Source organism: Polyodon spathula, chromosome 33 (assembly GCF_017654505.1).
Source record: "Polyodon spathula isolate WHYD16114869_AA chromosome 33, ASM1765450v1, whole genome shotgun sequence".
NCBI lineage: Eukaryota > Metazoa > Chordata > Actinopteri > Acipenseriformes > Polyodontidae > Polyodon > Polyodon spathula.
The window spans coordinates 179,756-206,351 of NC_054566.1; the positions used below are offsets into that span (position 1 = coordinate 179,756).

The following is a 26,596-nucleotide window of genomic DNA, read 5'->3' on the forward strand; positions in this document are numbered from 1 at the left end:
ACAATTTCACAAAAGCAAATTGTAAAATACAGCCTGGAGCATTTGGTGTTTCTTTTTGTTTAGTTTTTTTCTAAAGCCTTTTAAAGTGTGACAGTTGCTGGGCAACGCAGCCTAAATCTATTCAAAGCTAAAATGAAAGTAGACATTTCAGAACAGAGGCACTTTGTAGGGGTTTGTAAACCTGTTTCTCTTTTCTTTCTCCTTCTCACTGTCCATGGAAAGCTGTGTTGTCTATTTTATGCATGAAGAGCAAAAGGTGTGCATGTCAAGACAGATGTGTGTCAGACTTACATTTTTATTGAGGACCAGTTATATGATGGACAAGAGCGCAGATCTGAAATACTTTGACAGAGGGCTTCTTCTATCCTGCAGAATTTGTAGACATTAATTACCCTCGACCCCTCCAGAACTTCACCTTGCAGACTCACCATGTTTAATCATGTGCTATCCTAGCTGCCAGTGTTGGCTCACCTCCTTGTTAACATTACATACTGTTTGTTTCCCTAATTCCCTGTCCAGCTCCTGTTTGTTTCCGTTACAGTGCATTTATTGAGGTGCTTTTCATTTCAGTTTTCTAGTGACTTTGTGGGCTCTAAATATAAGGAGGATGACCGTCTGTCCCACTATTCTCCCTGGTCCTGTGGCACTATCGGCACATGCATTCATGCTGTCGATTCCGAACCAAAAGATGTTGTGGCCAATTCCAGTATGGAATTAACAGTAAGAAATGTTCCGAATTTTATATATCACTTTCTTTTTGTTTTTTAAATGTATTTGTTACATACTAGTGACCCTTCCCTTAACCCACACCCTAATGTTTTATATATTTTGTGAATCTAATTAGCTTCTCCAAACCCCAAAGATGTTGTTGTACTATAACGTAATGCAACATTTAGAATAGAAAGGCTATTAGTATTTGAGTCTACGACCCAGAAAAAAAAATTGTAATAAAAATTGTTCACATTATCCACAGAGTTTAAGTGGTGAATTTGTGAATTTAATGACAAACTATAAGTCTTTTTCGATGTCTTCAATGTCTTGGAAAATTTTGAAGACGCTGAAAAGGACTTGTACAAAGACAATGAATTAAGTAAGTTTTGCTTTTGTTGGTATTTTTAAATTCAGCATTATTGAGTGTTTAGTAGCTGTGGATGAGTGTAAAGATGTGACCAAACAAACAATATAAATTATTGGAGCTGCTTTCTGTTATCTTAGCATTGCTGTTTGTACGATTAATTCTTTTGGAAACTGTGATGTTTATATTATTAAAATACTACAGCTAATAGTAATATTTTACACATATATTATTCATTGTATTTGAATCTATTTGTAGTTTGAATAAAGAGTCTAGTATATGTTGTGTAACACACTCTTGGATGAAACTGGAGCTGTTCAGAACTCAAAACACACAATCAGGCTTTTCTTAAAGTGCTTTTTAAAATGCTAATAATTCTATAATACTTGCTTATTGGTCTTTACTGCAGCAGTGTTTGGAAGATGTTGTTGTCTTAATAGAGCTGCCTTTAGGTGAAATGCCTGAAGTATAGGTGTTCAGTTATCTAAACTGTGCTGACGTGAATTAGATTCTTGGTAGAGGACTGCACAGGGTTGCGAGTAGAAGTGTATTATCACCACTCACTCTCAAGTGTTTCACACAAATTGAGTTTTGTTTTAGCTTGCTGGTACAAATGTAACTTATGATGAAACAGTTGAGAATAAAACCAGGCAGTAGTCACATAATTAACAGTATATTAAATGTTCACTTGTTCAGATGTGTAAAAGATATAAGCAGTCATGATTTTAAATATGGTAAATTACAGGCTTGTCTGTAAATGGTGAAATAAATACATTTCAATTAAAAAAAAAAAGGATCAGTTGCCAGTGCTGCTAATATATGCCAGCCTTGCTGTTTTTTACGTAGGATCACAACAGCAGCGACATCAAAAGACGAACGCACCTGTTTGAACCTCAGAGAAGGCTGAGAGATGAGGATCCTATAATTCCTTTTGGTGAAGGCCCTATCATCTCCAAGTGGGGTGCAATTTCCAGGTCTTCCCGTACAGGCTATCACACCACTGACCCGATCCAAGCTACTGCTTCCCAAGGAAGTACCACAAAGCCAATCAATTTCAGAGGTAGGGAACGGCATGTATATACATGGGTGAAAGTTTTCAGTCTGTAGGTCCATTCCTATGATTTGTGGAAAACTGCAACTTGATTGAGACCATATGCGCCTAACTCATGGGTCATGGAAGAGGCAAACTACTTTTTTTGCTCAGTATATACACACTGTTATTCTAGGTTTTGTATTTTAAACAGTTTAAAATGTAATACAAAAAAGTAATTCAGAAGACGCCAGAAGTGTGACAATTTATAAAACTTTTATTTCTATTTTTTTAAACACAATAAAACCCACCCTACACGAACATTGCTTTAGCCCACAGTCCGCACTGCACGGTTTACAACAGCTAATGCTAGGGGCGGTGTGACTGCAAAAAATGATTAATTAAATATAGGTTAGGTATCTGTTAGTTTGGTATAGTTTTTATTCCCTATTAATAAAATTATATGCATTGAAAAAAAGGAGAGAGAACCAGATGGTTATTTTTTTAATTTTTTTTTTAAATAAGGAAGTTAGTAGGTTCCTGTTGCTATTATTAAGCACTATTAATAATCTGAAGCCGTGGTATTTCAAAATAACAGAAGCCCGTTTTTTACTTCAGGGAAGTAGGCTAGAATGTTTTTTTTTTTTATTAAAAACTTGTCGTTCTTTATTGAAATTCGTTTTCAGTTTTCACATTGAAGCTTGTGTTCTTACTCACAATCAAACCAAGTAGGAATTTGCTTGCACCATTTAAGACATTTTTCAAGTCAAGTAAGCTTATTTGTGAATAAAAAAAAACATAGTCTCAGTCCTTTTTTCTCAGCCAGTGTCATCTTACTTTTGCTGATGTTAATCTCTCCATCATTCTGTGACTGTCAGCCCTTGTTTTAAAATAATGTACCTAATCCTAAGCAAGTGCAAAACTTACCCCAATGTTTTAAAGTAAAAAATATAAATATTAGCAAGAAATAACTTGGTTGCAGTAGCTGCAGTTCCATTTTTTTTTTCCTAAATGGACCATATTTAGAAGCAAGAACAAGGGCAGAAACACAAAATAAGACCATTTTAATGATATAAAACAAGAAACAACTCTTGACTGGTCCTTCCTGCAACTAAGTTTATACTGTTAAATATATAATACTGCAATTGTTTTATTCAGGAAAAAACAACAATGTCTTTACATTTACATCAGAATTAAGTCTTTTTTTTATATTCACTAAGCCAGTGCTTTTGACGTGGCAAGTATTGTGAACTGCCTTGCTTAGGGGATACTACCTTTAATAAACTACATGTGTGAATTCTGGGTGCAGCACTGTGCAGAGATGTCATTGTTACTGGTTGTGCCATTTGATGCTACTTGCATGTATTTGTAATTAATGCATGCTCAGTAAGTACATATTGAAAGATGTATGCTGAAACACCTGCATTTTGTCAGTTTGCAATGACAAACCATAACTTTACAACAGCAAGGTTTGCTTGGTTTCTTAGAGCTTCTTAATTGTTTAAAAAAGTCCTTCAGTTTGCCCACCACTTTTTAACAAAGTTAGGCGTCTATGATTGAGACACAAAATTATTGGACTATTGCTTCTGACATTGGTTATAACACTGAATTGCACTGCTTTTAGAATGAAACTCTCACCTATAGGTACCAAAACCGACTCAGTGTTACTGACCAAAGTTTAAAGGTCCAGAGCATATCTATACTGAGTGAGTGTAATTTAGATGGTAAAATGCCAAGTTGTAAGTGAAGTCATTTCTGAATTTCTTTTTTTACAAGGTCCAGTTCAAGTTTGCTTCTGAAAGTGGTCCAGCTGTTTTGGTTTATTTATAGGTTGGCGGAGATAGGGTTAAAACTCTTAGCGCTGCTGATTTAAAAAAATATTAATTTCCCTGGTTCCCTCCATTCCTGCATGTTACAATGTGTCTGTGCTGGAGGAACCCAGAACCCTGCTTGGTATAAAAAGGCTGCAGAAAGTCCTGTCAGCGTGGTCGGCTGAAAGAACAGTTTGTGAAGAATCACTTTGTATTTTCTTTTTCAGTCATCATATCCTGGAGCTCTCAAACATGTCTTCACTCTTAAGTACAGCTGGTACACCATTAACCTGCCCCCTGCTACACTGTTACTAGGATGTAAGAAATATCACATTGAACAAATGTGCTAATTCTTGCATCCGCTGGGGGCAGTGTTTCTGTGGAGCACAGGCAATACTTAAAGAGACGTTAGTTAAAATAACTGTAGCATTTGTTACCCATACCAAATTACTGTTTAACAGAGATGTTATTCTGGAAAGTTCTTATGTTATGTAATGTTTATATGTTCTGTTTTTCAGACTACGGTCCCTATATTAATCACAGTGATTCCAGGTGGAGCGCGTATGAATCGGATTCATCAGCTCCTTCTAATTATATGAAAAGGTAATTCATATGAATGCTGTATATGTCTCTATATGTCTGTCACACTTCCAAAGTTAGACTGATACATTAATATATCCACTATCCTCTCTGCCTCGATACTTGGTGGAGAATAGTGGCTATAGCTCTGTGTTTGTAGAAGCCTTTTGTCTGGGAGGGTGCACAGTAAACATGAGTAACAAAGCAACTAAAGGTCATATAATACTATTGCACATTCAAGGAAGCTTGATACAGTTAGTACTTTACTTTTTACAAGTTTATTATTTTTAGTACTGTATTGGGTTAAGGGTTTACACAGTCTTCAATACATTTTTTGGAAGGGGAAAATTGATGTTTAATTTTACAAATCTGAAAAACAAACAACTTGGAAGTGCTTACCAAATCTTAATCATATTACCGGTACTGTTTACTGTTTGGTTTGGGTTTTTGTTTTTCCTAGCAATAACAAAAGGTAACTAATACATTGAGGGAACACTATGAGAATGTGACCCTATGTGCTGTATGTTATGTTATGAGAGTTTAACGTTATGGGTGAAGCACTTATACAAATAATGTGTTCAAGCTGTTATTCTCATAGCATTTGATTCATTTGTACTTTACATGAGCGGTCCTGTAATTCCACTCTATAAAAAAGGAGTACAGAATGCTTAACAATCTGCATCGACCTATAATAATCAGATTGGTGTACTTCATATACAGGGATCAGCTACGAGTCTCGGGTCTTACTGCTAAGGATTCTTGTAACAGAGACCACTTAAGCACAGAGCTACAGCAGGTAAGCAGGTTTCACCTACTAGAGGATGAACAAAAAAAATACTGTAGTATCCTATCGGTTGAATTCTCACAGTATTGCAATCTGTTTTCAGGCCGCCAGCAATTCTCTGTTACTTCAGAAAGAAGCCAATGCTTTAGCCACGCAGCAGAAGTGGGCATCACTGGAAGATGAGCTTTCCTTCAGCCTCATAGGCAGTAAAATAGCTCTCAGAAACACAGAGGTAAGAATTGCATTATCCTGGCTTTCATTCAGATTTTCTGTCTTCTGGAAAATGAATTACATTGATTTGAGGGTGATTGCTGTACAGCAGTCCTGAGTCATTGTGCCTCCTTATCATTGTGCTCTATCAGTGTTTATTCTCTCAAGACTACTTGTAATACATGTGTTTTTGATTGTTGGCATGCATTGTGCACGTTTTGAATAGTCTTTTCTTCTAGGCACAGACATGCAAATCAGGATTTTCTTTTAAGATCTTCTGTCTGCATTAAAAGTAAAGTATTTATTTCCCTGCCTTCATCAGGTGTGTGTGGCTAGAGCATTTTTGTAATCTGTTGTTTCTATTCTGTATTCAATAGACTGGCTTTACAGAAGATTCAGTGGACTCCAAGCCAGATAGAGACATTGAACTGGAGCTTTCAGCTCTTGATGCTGATGAACCCGATGCTCAAGATGAGGAAATAGAGGTGAGCTGACAATTTACAAAATAAAAATAAGAATTGTAGTGATTCCAGCGGTGGGTAAATTCACTTGTTCTGCACCCGGTCCTGTTTTTATTAGCGTATTAAATCAGGTGCCAGCAATTTGAACAATCACACTTTAATCTTAACTCTTTCACAAATTCTACAAACAACCCCTCTGGTGAGCAGTGGCTTTAAATGTGATGTTGCTTTGACATTCTAACCCATTCTGACCATGTTGTGGTACATTCAGGCAGTCTGATTTGATTACATTCCCAGCCTTCTTCCTGTTGAAGAACTTTTTCATTATGTGGGAATCAAAGCATTAGACTGTGTTTTGTTTTTTGGGTTGTTTTTTTTGTTGTTGTTTTGGCACATTGAACAAATGTTCATCTCAACCCAGCTGTATTGTCCACATGACAGTTTCCCTCTTAGCATTTCAGAGGTTAGCATCTGAGTGATTGCTGGCCCACAATAATTTTACTTGCATATTTCACCAAGGTGGTTATATAAAACAGAACTGATAGAGGAAGTAGATCCCCCCCACCCCACACACACTTCTGTTTAATTTAAGTTGTGCTGCATCGTCTGTGTGCTGTGTAGACTGGGTTTGTGATGTGGTCTTATCATTGTCTGCTGGGGGCTGAGTTGAGACCAGTGTTGCACAATTCTGGCCCTCGAGATTCAGTCCAGTGTGAGGTTTTGTTCCAGTCAGGTCCTACGTTACTGAAATAATCTTTTGCAGTTCCAGTTAAGTTAATTTAGGACCTGCTTGGAATAAAGACCTGGATTGAAATGGATCTCGATGGTCAGAATTGTGCACCCCTAGCCTCCTGCATTAATAAGTCCTCAGATCTGAAGTTTAATGAAAAGCAGTGATACTCACTTGTAGCTTTTCCAGTCTAATCCAATCGAGGACCTAGATATAACAAAGTGTTTGATTAATTATTGGAACCCATTAGAACCTCTTAGCCCTTGATCAGTACATTGAACCCATCGAGGAACCTATCAGATTTTTATAGAAACTGTGCATAGACATGTTTTAAATGCTATATATGTGATGTAGGTAACTGACATATCTTGTTTTCTTATTGTAGGAGGCTCTTTCACACCAGCTGTGTATCAATTCTCACAATGATAAACGTTCCAATGGAACTGTTGCTGGTAATGGACACCAGCCGATTCAACAAGACAGCATTACATCAGATAAAGTGGGGAATCATATACTGAAACAAACTGCAATCAAGTAAGTCTTCTGTGGCATGTGGACATTTGCATCAGTAGTAATGTTAAGTTTTAATGCTAAGTTCGATTCCTTGTAACCTTTTGTAATACATTCTTACAAGTAGTATATCCTTATGTGTACTGTACTGCTTTGTCAAACAGCATATCTTGTTCACAGTCTAAATCAGCAGCATACTGAGATCAAACCAATTTTAACTCGGGCTCCATCAAAACAAAGGCTCTAAAAACATGATACATTATACAGAAAGGGGAAAATTTATTTATTTTAGAATGGCCAATTATTATGTTCCCTCACTACGGCAGTTTCCCACACAGCTCAGAACTGAAGGTTCAGTGGATGTCCTCCGATCCTATCACCAAGCAAATTTCCTTTTTTATATCCAGGAATTCAAGAGCGGAGGATGGCGATGACAAAGGCCAGCCCTGAAGGTGTCCACCTGAGCTCACTGGGCGCCTGGCCAGTAGGGTCTGCTGTAGCGCAATGAGGAGAAACAGTCCCTGACAGTTTTGCCTCCCTAACCCACGGGAGACTGCAGCCAATGCGACACTCCCTCCAGAATCCCCAGGAAATGGGAATATTTTACCTTTGTGTAACATCACATCTTAACAGTGACATATCCAAGTACAGTGGAACGTTGTGTATCCGACCGTCACTAACCGCCCTGATCAATCAACCACCTAAATAAATAAATATCAAAAGCAGGCTACGAGAGTAATGGCATTGGCAGCAAATGCAGCTTCTGCGATGGAAACAGAAAGAATTATAGCAATCAGTCTTTTGGTGCGTTCCCCTTTGAGAGGCGGGCTGTGTGTGCGTGTCAGTCAGCTGCGTGCAACAGTGACGTTTCAATACACCAGTCAAAGTTTTTTTTTTTTTTTTTTTTGTGCAATGGGTTTATATGATGGAGCACACGTTGCAGATGTTGTTGTTTAAAATATCCGAAGCAATATTCAAACCAAGCTGCTTATCGGCTGTTGGCAATATAAGAAAGAGCACAAAGTACTGTGACATATTAAGAAAGCAGAACCAGGGAAGCAGGGATTTCTAGAGTTAAGAAACAAGCCATCGGTTGCAGGTTACTTTACATTAACCGCTTGTTTTGCATTTTTTAAAAAAAATTTTAAAGCTTTGCGTGGAGATGGCTTATTTTTTTTCTTTTTGCATAATCCAATTTCATATTCACAAAAACCAAAACCAAAAAAACAAGCTGGTAAAATGTTCCTGTGTGTCGAATTTAAAAATACCCAGTTTTTCAGTCCGAATCGGAATATTTGAAGTTGTTTTCTCTCAACGTGTGTATTAAAAGGCTGAACGAAATTGTTTTCCCTTTCCCACCAGTAAAAAACAAAGAGTTATCCAACCCATGACCTGGTGTTTCAGCAAGGCGATGACCCCTGCAGGTGGAGTCAGCTCCTCGGCTTCAGTCACGTCTGCGCTCAGCATCAGCAAACTGGTCCTGAAAACAGCAACACAGGGAGATCTGACTAAACCCGCCACCAATGGAGAGATGCTCCTTAATGGAAGCTGAAGGGAAATGATTGTGACATCTACAAAAACAAAGCATTTACAATATTGGTTTTTATATTGTATTTTTTTTTTTTTTTTTTTTTTTTTAACAAGGGGGCATCAGATTCCTGTGGACTTTGATACTTTAGGAAAAAGCGCTCTTTTAAATTATCATTCTGACATGTTTTTTTTTATTTTGATTATTGAAATAATGCGTTCATTTTTCAATGTCTTGGGAATTTGGATTTAATGCTTAAAAGAAGCAATTTTTTTATACAGAATGGCTATTTTATCAATTGAAACAACTCGTTAGGAACTAGCAGGACCCTGCATTTATGCACCTAGTGAAAGAAAAAAAAAACTTTACCTCTGTTATTATTTTATGTTAATGTGCTACGACAATATTGAACACTGTTGGTATTGGTCTAATGCATATTTGCACATTTTGCTGATATTTTGAATGTGTTAGTAGTGAAAGATAGAAGCTTTACCTGTGATGGTGTTCTAACTCAGGAGTGTCACACTACAGCAGTTTTTAAGGTGAAAAGTACACTTTACACTGTACATTCCTGCATGTGCGTTAGAGATCATGAAGGTAGCCAGTGCAGTGAAATCCACTTCCAGTGCCCAGCTGCCAGGTGCAATTTAACAACGTGTAAGAAAGTAAAAATAGTCAGATCAGCATCTGTTAAATTATTAAGAGATAATCTTGTTTTAATGCTTCTTATAACCCCACAGTGAAAGCTGTCTTTTAGAACTGTTTGCACTGACAAAAACAAGCTCCTGTTGCTGATATTTTTAATGCCCTCAAAAAAAAAAAAAGATTATACTTGTATTTGAATGTCTTCATTTGTACTGTCTTGGCTTAATATCAATTCCACAGCAATTACTGTCACTGTTATCAACAGGGTGTTTACTGTCCATGTATAATAGCGATAGTGAATTGTGCAGAAAAAAGCCTAAAAGTAAATTATGATAGAGCTATTTTCACGCATCGGGTAACTGCATTATTCACAGGTAAATCTATTTCAGTTAAAATGTGTGCAATAGTGTTATTTTGTTTTTACTTTTGTGGTACACCACTAATCAAATCAGTCACATTTATTGAAAAACATAAGCATTATCACATTTCATAATGTACTTAATTTTTACAAGAAGTTGTACGAAACGCCACTAATGCAGTGATGTAACACTTGGAAAGCTGAAGTCATTTTCTGGTTCTTCAGCTAAATGAGCCGTTTACTGCACACAGCCCAGTTAAAAAGATTGAGAATAACTATATATTGCCTTTGAGTCTGTATTGTCCACTTTTAGTCTTCCTTCTTCAGTCTATTTTATTGTCAATTATTTAGATTTTTACAGACAAACATGTTTATTATAATAACTTCTATGAAGTTGATTCTAAATTTTGTACTGCGTTTTTTTGGAGTTATTTTTTTGAACGTCAATCTTTCACCAGGTTTTTTGCAAGGGGTTCCTGCTAGTTACTGTAGAAAAAAAAAATAGTAATAAGATCATATTATTGGTCAACGGAGTTCTGAAAGACAACAGAATTCACAAATGGTATTTTATTAGTTTTGTCCACTCACCTTTGGTTGGATATTTTCTCCTGAGGGCATTCGTACTATATGAAGTGTGAACGACGATGCATTTCTGCTTGATGTTTCTAGACATGTTGAGCAGTAAAATAGGCAATATTCCTATTCATAATAGGATTTTATATTTTGTGTTTTATAAAGAAAAGAAATGGCTATGATATTTGCGCATCAACTTGATAGATCTCTTGTAAACTGTTTTTTTTAATGATATAAGTGACTACTGTGCATTTCTTAATGGCTCAATACTGGCCAAAACTTTATGCTTATACTGTATGTGTTGTAAAAAGCTAACGTTTGCTTACACCAAACTTTCTAGCTATATACATATATATATATATATATATATATATATATATATATATATATATATATATATATATATATATATAAAATTGCATTCAGCTAGTTTGTTGATGTGGATCATGTCATATAAAGAATATTTTTATTTAAAAATTGAAAGCCCTACTTGACAAAAGTTAATATTTAGAACATATTAAGCTAGTATCATGTAATTTAATGTATAGTAATGCCATTCATATGTAAATATGTTAATATGCTATTTGGTGACTTGAGTGTCCGCTCTTTCTGAAACCTCAAAACATGAACAAATACTGTACGCATTGTATGTGGTTGTGTATGTATGTGTGTGTGTGTGTGTGTGTGTGTGTGTGAATTAATATAAACAATCGGGTGATCATTGAATATGTTTGTTTTATACGAAACAATTTCTATTGTATTTTTTTTTTTGTAAAGAGTATTTTGTTAAATACTGTAATTAGAGAATGTGCATATTTTGTTCTACAGAATGACATGAAATGGCAGAATTCATGTAGTCACTGTGGTGAGATTTATCAAGTTGATACGAAGTCCACCTTCTAGGATTCTCATTTCTGTTTACTTTCTTAATAATGGAAGGAGATGTAGAAACACTGTCACTATAGCCCTCAGGGGAAAAAAAAAAACCCTCTTATGTTCCAAAACTACTGATGACATCTTCAGCGCCTTCTGAGGGTGAATATGATATTACATAAGTTAATCTTGTGTACAGAACTTTATTATTTGGTAAAAAATTATTATTTGTATGTTTATTTGGTTGTGCTGGAAGGGATTGGGATGCATTTTTTATAAATCAATTATTTTGGGAGAGAGAGAGAGAGACCATCTGTGTTTTTACACCTGTCAGCCCTACTCTTAATCGTTAGTCATCCTTGAAATAAGGTTTCCAGGTACAGAAATCTCTTCTTCAGTGCAGTACTGCTTTACAAGTCAGTTGCACATATCCCATGAACCCATCCAGCATCAGCCTCGATTAATCCAAGGCATGGACATGCATGCGATTCTTAGCTGGGCAGACAAGTACATTATACTGTAGTTGTGATACAACACGTGGGTTTTATTTGTACTGCACATGCCCACTGTATGGACACCTGAAATATCGCGTGGTAAGCTTGCAGCATTTGCTGTCTGCGTTTCTACTGTTTTATTGCATATATTTGTTTCCCTGGAAATACTGTAAAAGAAAGTCTTCTTTTTGTATTGTTTGAATTTTAAAAATTTGCTTTAGCTGGAAAAAGGTTTTGGGAAAAGAGGCCTGTGTCAATTATACAACCGATTGTGGAGCTCAAGTGTTAATAATTTTTACGTCTGTATTAGACATTTTTCTTTGCAAATCTATTGTTGATTGAATTGTAAATGAAATAAAAGATCTGTCACGTACAAAGCTGGCACCATCGATTTAAGATGGATTTCATGCTTATTTTTATGACATACTCTGCTGTATTTTAAATATACACATTAATATAAACATTTTCTTTTAACAAATAAGCGGGAATATCTGTGGGAATAATTTCTATTCCTGCTTGTTTATTTGAACAGCCAAGTTGCAATGGTTTCCCTTTTGTTTTAGGATTTGGAAAACTAGGCTGTATTGGTTTGTTTTCTGAAGATGTGGAATAGCAAAGAGTGAATTATTTATTAAATGTTTGCTGTAGCAAGATTTCATTATTTAAAAGATGATTGATGGGAGAGTTTGCAGTACCTGAAATGTATTTGCATGCATACAAAATAAAATGTGTCCACTGAACCACTGTTTGCTTTTCCTTCAATTTATTTTCAGGTCTAGAAAGTAGAGTTAAAATATACATGTGCTTGTCTAGCCTTCTAACTAATCTATATTCTAGAAGTCTGAATGTTAATATTTACTGTGTGTAAAAGACAAATTACATCTATTACAGGTGTGCAGAACAAATGATAAAATTTGATTTCAATGTGCCAAAACAACATTTGACCACCGGATGGTGCTGTCTGCTGTACATTAATTCCATTAGAAGTAGGTCATTGAAATCAGAGAAGGGATGTCACCTTATTGTTTTGCACTTTGTATATGCTATTTGATCCTATAAACTGTTAAGACACATACTTTACAATTATTTTAAGTTCCCTGAGGTACACTGGCACTAGCTTGAATTAGTTTCAATAATGACTGGGTGTATGTTCTGGCAATATCAAAGAGTAGTGTCTTTCAGTGACAAGGAATCCACCATAAAAGCAAATCAATTTAGGAGTTCTGTACAGCTTTGTGTCAGAAATAGAGCGAGAAAATGAGTAATCAAGCAATAATCCACGACAGGTTGTGTGTTCTCGTGAGATATCACCACGCCTTGAGATTCTGATTGGCTGAGACCTTCTCCCTAGTCATTAGATATGTTGTGATAACACAACAGTGCGGAACTTCTTTCTCCTAATGGGCCTCATCGCAGTAAACAAAATCAATACGCCCACTGTAACTGTACGCCTGGGTAAACAAAACCACTCCAGTCAGTCCGTATGACAGCAATCCCTGAGATTAACTAGAAAAGTTCAGCAGTCGAAAACATTGAAATACAAGAGAAAATGTCAACATCTCGCCATACGGAGGTAAAGGAAGCAAATTCAGACAACCTAGAAATGAACATAACTGAGGAAAACAAGCGCCAGACAAAATGGGCTATGAGAGTTTTCTGTGACTGGCTAACTAACTGAAAAGAACATTGACACCGATTTAAAATCAAAACATCACAATAGCAGCAGCAGCGCCATCTACTGGACAAAACCCATAAAAACATTTTGAAACAATGAAATGCAACATCCAGTTCAATTACTACAAAACCTAAACAAGAAACTGTACATCTGTACTTGCAGTGCACAAACAGATCTGCTTTCAGTCTTAGCCCATTTGTTTCTATTCAAGTCCATATGCACAGATGTTTGCAGTCCTTTAATAACGTATCAACCTAGCCAACATCCTGGCACCTCTTGGTCAAGTGACTTTTTGCCAAAATTACATTGTGCATCTGTGACTGAACTGGTTTCCAAACCAAATATCTTCAGTCCTTTGTTCCGACCCGAAGATTATATCGCATTACTAAATGCTTTTTAAAGGATTGTTATATGCCGTTTACAATCTACAGGGTTCCCTGGAGTCTAATTGTGCAGCTAATCAGCTGAAGTTTGAGCATTTAGTGGTAAGGAAACAGTCTCTGTCTGACCCCTTAGGGCAACCACTTATAACTGCATATCATGAGCATGCTGCCAGACAGGCTAATGAGCACTAATGTGTTAATAATGAGAGCAGCTCCTGGGCTAAGCAAGAGTTCACTTAACCCAACACAACTTCTTTGAATCTGTGTCAAAACAGTATGAGTTTGGTAATATAATAGGGTTTACAGTGATATAAACAGTAGACTACTGTAGATCATTAACCCTTTCAACACTGCAGACCGCTCTTCAAGTTTCATTTGACCATGAATCATTATTGCTCTAGTACTTGATGACCTTTAAATTTACAGTGTATATAAAGAGAACTCACGACACTGTTCACAAATCGCAGAAATAGGGTAAAATTGGAAGCTGAGTGAAACTTTAGAACAACTGTTTTTAAAAACACAAAAATATAAGCAATAGTTTAATTGAAAAAGTGAAAATTAAAAAAAAAAAACATAAACAAGTGAACATAGTAAACGTGTATAAAGCAAACCCTAAATCAGTTTATCTAAAGAGCCATTTAGCCGTAACCCTAGCAATGCAGATTGCTATCAGTTGTATTGCAGTTTGTATCATGCTTCGAGTGAATGTGTGATCCTTGTGACTCTATTATAAAACTTTATGCTAGTAGAAGTGTAATGGCGTACTAAAAGCATGCTAAGGTAATGGTAAGCATTGTAAATCCCAGCGCTGTATGGAAAATACATAATTCAGAAAAATTGAAAAAAGTATTTCTTAAGGCCCCAGTTGAAGAATTCAAAAGAGGTGATAATTTAGGTGATATTTTAGTTCACAGTAAACATAAAGAATAATTGACAGAATAGGTTATACAAATACTTGCTCTAGTACATGTAAAGTGTGTAAATACATGGACAAAAGTAAAAATATAATTAAACACCAGAACAGCACATATCCATTAAAAACTAATACCTACTGTAAAACTAGCAAAGTTATTTATGGAATAGCCTGTGAAAAATGTGATGAAATCAAATATGTTGGAGAGACTGGAACAACTTTATATAAAATAATTCAGAACCACCTTTCATTAATGAGAAATAAAAAAAATGAATGGACCAATAGTTCTCAATGGCACATTTGCACACTCATTATGCAGTTTACCAGCATTCTCAATGGTTTATCATTTGTGTCTGTGTTTTACTACTTGGCCTACACAAAATGGTTGATTGTGTTTCACTCAATTGCGGGTCTTTGTATTGTGACTAATTGTCACACATAGAATAAGGAGTACTGTCCAACTCTTTTCCACACCTGTCTAAAACAAGCATTCTAGGGAATTAGATTTAGTTTTTTTTGCATGGCATCACAATAAATCAATACACAATAGCAGTCTATTGCAGTATCGCTGTGTGTGCGCTGTTTTCAAACTCCTGTATACTGTTTCTTCCATATTCTCCAAGTAGCTTTTAATAGCTGCTTATACAGTGCATTGATGTACTGTACTTTACCAGCAACTACACAGGTATGAAGTATCAGTTATACTAACTTGTGTTCTTTTTACCATAGCTTCTGGTACATCTACTGAGAGCAGAGTTGTAGCAAGATTCCTGTGAGAAAGATAAACAATTCTGATGAACTTCACTCAGACTTTGTGTCAATTCCAAATCAACGAGAAATGGGAACTAGGTTTTAAACCTGATGCAACAAAACTTAAAGCATTGCAGTATTAAACTCCTTAAAATCCTCAATGGCAGGCTAGTTGTTTTGAGGGATTAATATACAAGTCTTACAGGCGCAGTAGTTTACAGCACATCAAAAAAAGGGACTGACTGGGCTCCATTAAAGTGCAGAGAGTAAGAATGACTTTGACACAGAGCTCTGGGGATACAATGATATGATCTAAAAGACAATGGTTATCCTGGGAAGGGACCAAAGAACACTTACAATCAGGAGTACAAAAGCAGTTCTCTGGGTGGAAAATAATAAGTAGGCCTGCTGTTCTGGAGGTAAGGTGGATCTATTGTGAATGAAGCTAAGGAAAAAAAAAACAGTGGCTTCAAAAGAAAATTGTTTCAAGTTCCATTTTTCCCTTCTCTTTTTATGATTTTTGGAATCATTCTCAGTTATTGCAATTACTCAAATACTGTTTTTTGTCTGTGCAAAGTTGCTTTGACCAGAATACAGAAGCTGCTCTTTGGTTCTAGTTGTCATCCAAAGACATCAGAGTGTGTTTGAACCAGCGGTGTCCAATCACAGCTCTGGAGGGCCAGTCCACCCCCCAGGTTCGCAAGGTTTAATTGGTTTACTTAAACAATTTAGAACAGGGCTGGAACAAAGACCAGGAATAGAAATGCCAATTTTGGATCAATTTTCCTTTTACATTGCAAATGTGTAGTAACATATTCTGAACCATATTTTATATATTCTGTGTTTCTTAAACCTGCTTACCTGGGTATCCATATATTATAAAAAAAAATAATAGATGGGCCTCTTCAGTGAGTTACAGGAAAATAATTCCACCTTTTCTGTAACAGTTTATAAATTACTCGACCTTCGGTCTCGTAACTGATATACTGAAAATTCATTATTCTCGTTATTTTAATAGCTATAATGCGTTTTGACTTCTGCCTTCTTCAGACAGTGTGGTAGAAATAGCCAGGTAGACTGTATATGTGGTTATCAATTTTTCATGTGTATCAATCATTGTTCCTCTTCATTAAGTATTTGTAGTGATTGATGAGTATCGGATTCTGATTCTCCTTGGATATACAGCTGTTTGCTTTTTTTGAATTCTCTCTCGATCTCTCTCTCTCTATAGTATATATGTTACAGTAAAAGTTTGATTATTGGCAGATTTCAAGATTTACTGGTAAATGTCCGAAACATAACGCTTTACTTCGGACATTTACAGGTAAATCTCAAGAATAACCAAGTGCCTTTGACCACTGAGCGAATGCCTTTAATTTTAATTTAACAGAATGTTATTTTTAATCAAATGTTACTTGAACTGACTAGCCATTAGCAACAAATTAATTAACCATTAACAACAATTACACGTGTGTTAATGGTTAACAGTAAAACAACTATAACACTTCACCTGAGTGTGACCAACGTTTCTATTCTTTCCCTAGTATGGGGCAAACCAGTAAACACTGTCAGTATGGCAGTTGATTTATTGCACTCGCTGTAGGCTACTGTTCTTCAAGTGTGTCAGCAAGATTGCTGAGAGAAAGAAACTATTTTGATGAACTTCACTCAGACGTCATCCTACTTCCAAACAAACGAGAAATTGGAACTAGAAACGGAATTTAAATCTGACACAACAAAACTTAAAGCATTACAGTATTAAACTCCTTAAAATCCTGAACGGCAGGCTAGTTGTCGTTAAGAGGGATTTATACGACTCTTTACACGTACAGTAGTTAATCAAAAATGCATACAAAATGGGACTGACGTGCCAAATTATTTTCTATTAATGAAGGAAAACAAAAATCTCGTTTCAGTGACTGACCACCTTGGCCCTTAAAAAAAATCTATAAAAATTCTATAGCACGAATAAAAAAATAATTACAAAAACTACAGAAACGTGACTAGTAACTGACATCCACAAAACTAGTACGGTTCCTCTACCTCTGTGACCTGTGAACGCCGGGTACAGAGCGCTTTTCCCCGCTACAACAATCTCTACCAGTGGAGGCCAAATTGAGGCGAGTTGCGCAGGCGCTCTGTCCAGTGGGTTGGGGTTTGGTTTCTGTTTACAGCTGCGGGTTGTGTGTATGCAATGAACAAAACCGTTTCTGGAATAAAAAGATTAATAAAACAGCTGAAAACAGGTAAGACACGGCAACCTTGCTTACGATTTTAACAAAAACAGCCTAATTGCCTAGTAGGTTTGTTACCGCGGACAACAAATACGAGTTAACATAAAGCGAGAAACAGATATAAACAACATAGCGGCCTGCTTGTTTTTCGTAGGCCCTGTTGTATACATTGTTTTTTTTTTTGGTCAAATTCTCCACTGCACTCTCAGTTAAAAATGCTTACGTTTCAGGTGACATTTGATTTGTATTTGTATTTTTTTTTTAAGTTATCGGCATTGGGCCTGGTTGTTGAACACAGTATTTTCGTGCAGGGGTTTGATATTTTATGTGTTGTAGTTTAATTTTCTATAGCTCATGATTCCAGATACTGCCCTTATATAACGTGCGTAGGTTTCTTTGATTTTCTCAGATTTGCGTGTAGTTTATTATATTATGCAAGACATTGATATGGTAAATGCACGATTTTTATTTGGCTCGCAGTACTTAATGTATGTCAAAGCAAAACACAGTATGCTACAACTGAACTGAAAAGGTGTTTTATAGATATGCTGTTGTAATATGCATATTTAGTTATTGTGCACAACAATGTATTTTGTTATGAATCCCATATCGTTAAGGGTACTGTAAAGATGGCATGCAGTACGAGTTTTTAAATTTGTATGCTGACGACGTTGTCAGTGTCAACAGTTTTACTTTTTTATTGTCACATCCTTTTCCAGTTGTGTGCTAATATTCTTTAAAATGCTACAACTCACGTAACACTTTGTTTTCGGTATTTCGAAAAAAATGCATGTATTTTCTGAATGCATAATGACATCATCGTGCAGGTAAATCCCTTAGGTTTGGAAGCAGTTTTGCAAAATTTTCTAAAACTTCTGTTTTTTTTTTTTTTCTACACCGATGTATCTCATTGGCTAATAATGACGTAAGGCTCGCAATTTGGCAGGTCAATACAATACATACTGGAAGCAGTTTGCCGAAGACGCTAACTAAAGTGAAGTTATCAATGTATATCGCATGCATTCAATTGGGAGGGTAAATATAACAATATTGCTCCAAAAAGGATTCGCTTTCTCTGGAAGAAAGCAGATTGCCAGGGGTATTAACATTATTTGTACCTGCTAAACCCACACTTTCTATGCCCTTTGAGCTTTTGATTTACCAGAAGCATAAATTGTACAAGCTAGTAGGAAATAAGGCGATTATCGTTTGCTTTGCTTACAGACACGTGCAGCTAAAATCAACAAACCAATCCCTTTCTAATGTTAAGGCACAATAGTACTTGTAACTGCTGTACATACTGGGCAGGACAAAAACAGCTCTATTTGAAGGAGCACAATGGTGCTAGTCTCCATTTTAATAAAATTATTTAGAGAGTCAACAATACTGTTCAGTGGATTGGATTGATATGTTGAAAGCAGTGGATAAAGATTTAATTTCCCAGGGAGCGTTTTAATGTTTAATTGCAATTATATTATTTTTGTCAGTAGCTTCACCTGGCATCAGTGTGTTCCTCCATGTACTGAATTAGAGATCTACTTTGTTCTTTAAAAACAAAAAAATAAAAACGTTTTAATAAATTAAGTCCACTTTTCAATCTTGCATCTGAATACCGTGCTCAGCTACTTTTATAACTTTATATTAAATAATACTTAAATGTTTAATCACATTCAAAAAGTGCATGCACGGCCACTGTAGTTGCTGTTTGTTGTTAGGAGGGTAAGATAAACCCACATTCGTTTGCATGAGGAAAATTAGCAGTCCTAGCTATCAAGTAGCTCTGGTGTAATTGGTATTCAAAATTGTGCACTGAGTGGTAGACAGCATGTGCTTAAATGATACATAACTATCTCATTAAAGTTTTGTCTTTTAGCAAAATTGTCCACCATTTTTAACACTAGAACAACTGGAAGGGTTTAACCCTATTATAGTAGGCTGTATTTTATACTTCTGACAGTTTCCTCTGAAAATGTCTACTTTATATTTCAAATACTCTATTTAAAAAGGTGTTTTGAGTGTCGTCATAGTATTAACGTTGTTAATTTTATCTTCTTGCACATCATACAGAATAATCAGTCTTGCCCATAACATGGGTCATGATATATATTCTGACCTTAGAGTCTTGTATCTCTTTTTTAAATTTGGTTTTGGTTGGTATGGAGTTTAATTTTGCTACAGTATCTATTTTAAAACTAAAACGACATGCTCATGTTTTACTGCAAAGTCTTGAGAAAGTAGTAGAGTAGACTCTCGTTAATTCATCTTTCAAAATGCATTTGTGCAGAAATCATCTGATCTATGCGGAAGCGGGTATTTGCGTGCTTTATTAGTGCGGAAATCACTATATCTGTGCGGAAGCGGACAGTCATCTTTTAATTGAATTCAATTATATTGAGTACAGTATAGTGCAAGCCACTGGACAGTTCTGTATTGTAGTTACTGAAACCAGTGACAAGCGAGCAGAAAGCACTTAAGACTCTTCTAGCCTGGCAGTCTGAATATGAAGAGCAATTATGACAGAAAGGTCAGTGACTTTTATAAACCAGCTCTCTGCCTCTGAACAATGCTGATTATGTACAGTATATATTTTGACCATTGTTGGAACAACTCAATTTTGTCTAATCTGTGTTTTTTCACTAATTCATGTTCAGATCGGTCCCAGTCTGCACGGATTGCAGAGGTGTACTCTGTTAACTTGGTGCAGTTAATGGTAGTGGATCCACTTTACATGAGTAAACTTTCTTCAAGGATCATTATTTATTTTAAAATAATGGAGTATCTTTTGGGCCAATTCATTGTAAGTTTCAAAGCACTTTGTGTTTAAAGTCCAGGTGCTTTTTTATGCACTGATTTAAAATAATCTGTTTTTGATCTTGGGACCAAAATACAGAGCACCAGATCGTGTTGGGTCATACGGGAACCAAACCTGCAAGTAAAGCCTTATTGTACAGTGCGGGCTATGAAACTATTTTGTTTAGTACCATTAGCGGTGCAACTGTAGCAGGTGCAGTAATGTCCAAACACTACTGTATCTACTGAAGTCAGACATAAACATGTATTTATTTTAATTTGTATACATACAGTAACACTACCTTCTGTGCTGGCCATTTGATATGATGTGACCTTCAGAGAGCAGCGTGCATACAGTATCTCAGTTTGTGCCTCATTGTTTTCATTTAGTCCTTCTGCAGTCCAATATTGTACCACTGTTTTCATTTTGGGCCTCGTGTCTGCTGGTTGATTGTCCCACATTTACAGATAAAGTACATGGTATTTATCTGCTCATTCCACATTGCAAGAGTTGCTGTTAAAGCTCTCTGGAACAAGCGAGAATGTATATTGCCAAAATGCATGTAACGTTTGCAGTAGCGCCATCAAATTCTGCAAAGACAAAATGTGTGCTTTTGTTTTATTACTTTTTTTTTTCTGCTATTTTTCCTCATCTAACATCTTGCCCAATGATGGCTAACTGAAACATTGCTGCAGCAAGGTGATCCTGGTTTCATATATATTTACATATATTAATAAGGCTGAGGTGATCGATTTATCGATGCATTCTGTCGTTTGACAATAGTAGATAGTCAAGCCTGCACATCGTTTTTATGTAAAGGGCAAAGGAAATTTAAATTTTTTTTTAATTAAATTTGGAATCGGCAGTTATTTTTTGCATTAAGCACAGAGCTTCTCTGCTGCCCTCATGTCTGACTCTGAATCTGCATGTGATTGAGCTCACCTTCTTCCCCTGCCCTGATGCATAACCGATGTAAAAAGAAAATAAGTACTCAAAACTGATTTATGACCAGACATATGTTAATAAAAAATATCATAACAATCACGGTTATGTTGAAACCCCACAGCCTGTTCAGTTTTTAAAATGAAATTTAAAACAAAAAAAATGAAATATAAACTTTCAAGAAACCTTTTGATATAGACTAAAGAAAAGTTAGCCAGGTTAAAGAAAAAATATTTTCACAATCCCTTAATAATTAATAAGCTTGTATCCCTGTGCAGAACAACTCCCAGAACAGGATATCTTGAACCTGCCCTGCAGTGGTGTTGCTAAACAAAATACTTTATCAGGTTGTGGCATTTGTGTATGAATGTCCCTGTGAACCATGCATGTTATTCGTGATAGTAGTGTAAGCCAGCATCACACCAAATGAGGACTGTTTACAGTATGCAGGCTTTGGAAGTTGTATTTATTATTATTGTTATAGGAATGCAGAATTCAGGAACGTGCTGTCTCCACAGATGAGAGGTTATAGTTGCTGTACAGTATGTTTTCATATTGGGGAACATTAGGAGGGTATGAAATATTCTTAATACGTTAGCTGAAACTTTTATCATTAGCTTGTCATGCCTTGCTTAAACAGGTACTGTACGTGCAGTTTCCTAAAATTAGTTCTTTGTTTTACAGCTTCAGTAGGAATAACTAGGAAAAACTGCACCCAGTCACAGTGATTCGTCACCTAAATACAGTGCTCATCCGTTATAGAGTGCCCTGTTATAGTGCTAATCGGTATAACACAATAGGGTCGTGGCTCCCATTTGCACCATAATGCCATTACAGTAACCCTTTATTACTCGTTATAAGGCAGAACACTAATAGCACGTTCTTGTAACTATGACTCCTCACTATAGTGTTGTAAAGGGTGTGCACTGTATTTTACCTGTTACAGCACACAATTTCACCGTCATTCGTCTGACACCTGTCCTACACACATGAAGAAAGAAATAGGCCTGTTTTCAGAAGTTGACTTTTTTTCTTATTTAACATTCATATTTCGCGTCAATTTAAAATTCAAATATTTTACGCAATAGTTCTTAGTGTAACTTAAAACTACAGGTATACTGTAATGTCAGCGTGTGCAAAACTTGCATAAGACTAGACTGACAGACTAAAGAACATGTAAAAACATACAAAAAAAAAAAACTCCACTTGCTTGCTTACATGCTTTCATTTCAGTGAACACATGAGGCACAGTTAATCACAATCATCAAGACATGAACTGTCCAATCACTCACTCGTTCGATTGACTGTGCCTTTAAAGGGTGTAGTCTAGAGGTGCACTCATTCACTCTTGTTCGTGACATTTCTAGCTGCGCACCGCAGTGCTTTTGCTGCCAGTCAAACTGACAGGTATTACCAGATAACGGAAGCGCATTATTATGAATACAGTGATTTGTTTAGGAATGCGTGACAGGTACTTAGAGGATCAGAGAAATGCAATGTGAACCTTTGTTTTTAATCTCAGTACTGGCTGGGTGAACTGTCTCTGACCCCTTCTGCACATAAGCTGTGGTTTAGTTTTTTGTTCTCCTGCAATGAATGTGGCCTGTGTAGATTAATAGAAAACCTGTGTGTGTGTCTGTAAGCCACTGACAACAAATCTCTTCAGCATCTGTGTCTGACCTTCAGCTTTTTTCTTCTAACTACTGTACAGTAATATTTCCAAACTGGAAAAAGCAATTACCTATTTGTAATCCTCTTGTTATGTTTCAGGTTTGTTTGACCTGAGGTTCCCACTTACAGTACGCATTTAATGTCTGTCTGTATCTAGCTATCTAGCTGTCTAGCTATCTGTTTATCTGTCTGTCATGACATGTGCTATGGTGTTGTGGCCATATGCAGAACACACACAATTATTTCTGCCATGTTTAGTATTTCCTGACTTGGACTGATTATATACTGTAGGCCTACACAAGCACTGTTTTTTTGGCTCAATGTGATGCATGTAATTGGACGGTTACTGTAAGTGTACAAACCCTTTTTTTTTCTTTTTTTTTTTTTTACAAATTTGGAATTGCCAGTTATTTTTCTTATTTTCTCCCCAATTTGTCCAATTATTTTTATTTCAACCCGGCTCACCGCTGCCACCCCTGCACTGACTCAGGAGAGACGAAGACAGACACGTGCGTCCTCCGAAATGAGTGTCGGAGGACCACGCAGCTCTGGGTAGCTTACAGGCAGGCCCGCAGGCCCCCAGCCAGTCTAAAGGGGGAGCTGGTGCGCAGTGAGCCGAGGACACCTTAGCCGACCTAGGCTCTCCCCACCTGGGCAGTGCTCAGCCAATTGTGCGCTACCCCCTGGGAACCCCCCAGGATCCGAAACGGTGACCTCCAGGCTGTAGGGTGCATCCTGCACTCCACACGGAGTGCCTTTTACTGGATGCGCTACTTGGGAGCCCCCACAAACACATTTCTAAACCCTATGGGAACTACATAATTAGGCCTGATTGGTTTATTGGAGACTCCTGCATTCTCAGCATCTGTCAGACTCATTCAGCTTATGTTTGAGTTAGAATTTTAAGGAATTGACTGCATTGTTGTATGCTGAATGCAATAACATTGTTCCATGGCTATTCTAGTGCAATTGGAGTGGAGTAGGTGGTAGAATTTGCTACATATTTCAATACAAAAATTCTACTGTGTATTCAAAGTAAATATGAATGACTGTTGACTGTCCTTTATTTCAGCATGATTCATCACATGTGTTCACAGCAATTAATACATTCTGTCATATTTAAGAATGTGATCTTAATTCAGTGTTCCCTCGTATTGTTTTATAATTTGGTAATTCACAAGGCCAGTTTTTTTCACACTTTGTTTTATCAATTTATTGAAAATTAAACATGGCGTTTCAATATAAATATAATGTTTATAGTTGATAATAAATATTACCACAATTCGTCCTTTTTATTTTTTTATTAAAGCCATGATTTTCAATGGGACTTTTGTTGCTGTAATAGTAAGTAAAGCACTTGAAGACACTTCTGTCATAATGTTTATAGACATCACTTGGCTCATTGCTGGCATTAAAATAAGAATTGTATTACAACAGTTGAGAATTGCATTACAAATGTCCAGCACTGTTGTGAGATCATCATATTTAGTCATTCAGTCTACAAGTGAAGGTGTTTTGAAAAGACCAGTTTGTCTTATTGCTGGTATTACTATAACAATAAAACAATATTAAACACTTTGATAAAATAAAGTACTCTACACAGGTTCATCAGTGTGTATCCCCCCCCATTGTAATATAGGTGTGTCTCCGGATATAATGTCTTTATGAAACAAACGGTGTGTAGTGACTACATCCTTTACACAGTAAAGCAATCAATTTCCTTTAAGGAATGTATAGCTAGGAAAATAGCTTTGAGCTCGTTTCTTCATCGTTCGATGTCATTTAATTAAGAAACAGTCATTGTTTAACATTACTACTAATAATGGCTTTATTAAATGTAGGTAGAGTGGTAAGAAATAAACTAAACAATAATTAAATTATTAAACAATTATTTAGCTTGCTTACTTCGGGAAGCTCTGCCTTGAGCGCAGTACCTTAGGACTGAGTTTGTCAGCATAGAAGAATGCAGTGCTTTGCATTTGTTACAGTCTTTCTTGCTTTATTGTTCTCTGCTTGTTTAAGACTGGCAATATGATCTTAATGGTATTGACTCGTACATGATAAATTGAATGACAGCAGCATTTTCAGAATAGTATCCTACCATCTTCATATAGATAATCAGAAAATGTTTTAGCTCATGTCTTTTGCTGAAGCATTTGCGTCTTTATTTTCTTTGTAGCCGTCATGTTGAGTTTCAGCAGAGACACATGCGTGAAGTCACACGTTGAATTGAGTCAGCTTGGTTGGGTGCAGTGCAAAAAAATAAAAATATAAATCATAAAACTGGAGTTGCGAGTTTAAGACAACATTGCCTAATTCCATTCCCAATGCCAAATTCAGATTCCGCGATGGCAAAAAATCAGTAGCCCTACATATGACAGTATACTGTTTTTAATATTGCATTTTTTTAAATTGTCAGATAACATAATGTAATTTCTTCTAAATGGCTGCTATATGGGCTATATACAGGACATATGTGAAATCTAATTGTAATGAATGATAAAAAAAATAAAAATAAATGTTGCCCATCTGGACATTTTAATTTCTAAAGAAAAACCAAGGAATAGTAAACCTCTTTGAATTACTGTAAACTTTGAATTGTTCAAATGTGAGTGCATTCCTAAAGGAATTTTTTCCCAAAAGCAGGTTTCAAGGTAACTTCAAGTATGGATACATATGGCCTTATAAAAGTGAATTATCATTTGGAGTGATCTTTTTTTACAATAATATAGAAATGTATTGTGTACTGTATGTGGGCAATAGCCTATACTGTGAACTGTGATGTACTGTAGTGTGTATATATAGAAAACAAATTAATTCCAGTAACATTTTCCTGATATGTATTGCTATCACTATGTAGGTCTCGCATTTCCCTACAATAGATCTTGTAAAAGACGCTCATGTAGTTCATAAGGTATTTTGTTTAAAAGATTTTAGTGAGGAAAATGCATTGATCACTCCTTCCAGATCTTTCAATGCTACAGTCATGCATCCTGCTTCTGTTTCAAGGGGTTACATTGAAACTCAGTCAACACTGAAAGCATTATATATAGGAGAGTGATTGGTTAACTGGGAAAGCAAGCCAAAACACAAAGCAGCAGAAAAGCAAAAAAGATTTTTATTTTTTATCTTGAGAGAAATATATTTAATTAAACATGCGTTATAGTCTCAAAAATCTAATGTCATAAATAGATTTGTATTTTTCAAAACTGTCTTGTCAGAGCTCTACTTTCCATATTATACATTTTCAACATCGACGGCATACATCCTGTGACTTCTGTAGCAGTCTGGTGTTGAAATAAGTACAAAGATTTTGTTGAAAAAAAAAAAAAATTGCTATGGGGGGGACCCCCTGCCATACACACATAATAATGTGTGCATTTTTCGTATTGGAAATGCAAAATTTAATAAATAATGAAGGCATGTATTAGGTAAGATCTGCTGGAATTGTTTTGTTAACTCTATGTACTTTAAGGTTAGGATATTGGATGTGAAGTGAAGCAATCCTGTATAAATGTAACAACACTATAGTGCTTCCTGAGCAGAATCAAAACTCATTTTGCAATTTGGTGT

General features: G+C 36.1%; 2 protein-coding genes across 5 annotated transcripts in view; both read left to right on the top strand.

Annotated features, from left to right (window-relative positions):
* Positions 1-12,401, top strand: part of LOC121303538 (roquin-2-like) — a 43,891-nt gene extending 31,490 nt beyond the window's left edge. For 2 of the 3 annotated variants that reach the window (XM_041234294.1, XM_041234293.1), the window contains exons 14-21: positions 571-720; positions 1,922-2,135; positions 4,435-4,519; positions 5,216-5,291; positions 5,383-5,511; positions 5,867-5,974; positions 7,066-7,214; positions 8,553-12,401. In XM_041234294.1, the coding sequence (XP_041090228.1) occupies positions 571-720; positions 1,922-2,135; positions 4,435-4,519; positions 5,216-5,291; positions 5,383-5,511; positions 5,867-5,974; positions 7,066-7,214; positions 8,553-8,742 (1,101 nt within the window). In that variant the 3' untranslated portion in view covers positions 8,743-12,401. Of the gene's footprint in view, positions 1-570; positions 721-1,921; positions 2,136-4,434; positions 4,520-5,215; positions 5,292-5,382; positions 5,512-5,866; positions 5,975-7,065; positions 7,215-7,597; positions 7,643-8,552 lie in introns of those variants that run through there. The other variant, XM_041234295.1, reaches the window with a different exon arrangement.
* A 5,126-nt stretch (positions 12,402-17,527) lies between these two features.
* LOC121303493 (rab GTPase-activating protein 1) overlaps positions 17,528-26,596 on the top strand; it is a 108,047-nt gene continuing 98,978 nt past the window's right edge. Inside the window, exon 1 of one of the 2 annotated variants that reach the window (XM_041234210.1) lies at positions 17,528-17,631. The gene's annotated coding sequence lies outside the window, so the exon portion shown is untranslated. The remainder of the gene's footprint in view (positions 17,632-26,596) is intronic. The other variant, XM_041234211.1, reaches the window with a different exon arrangement.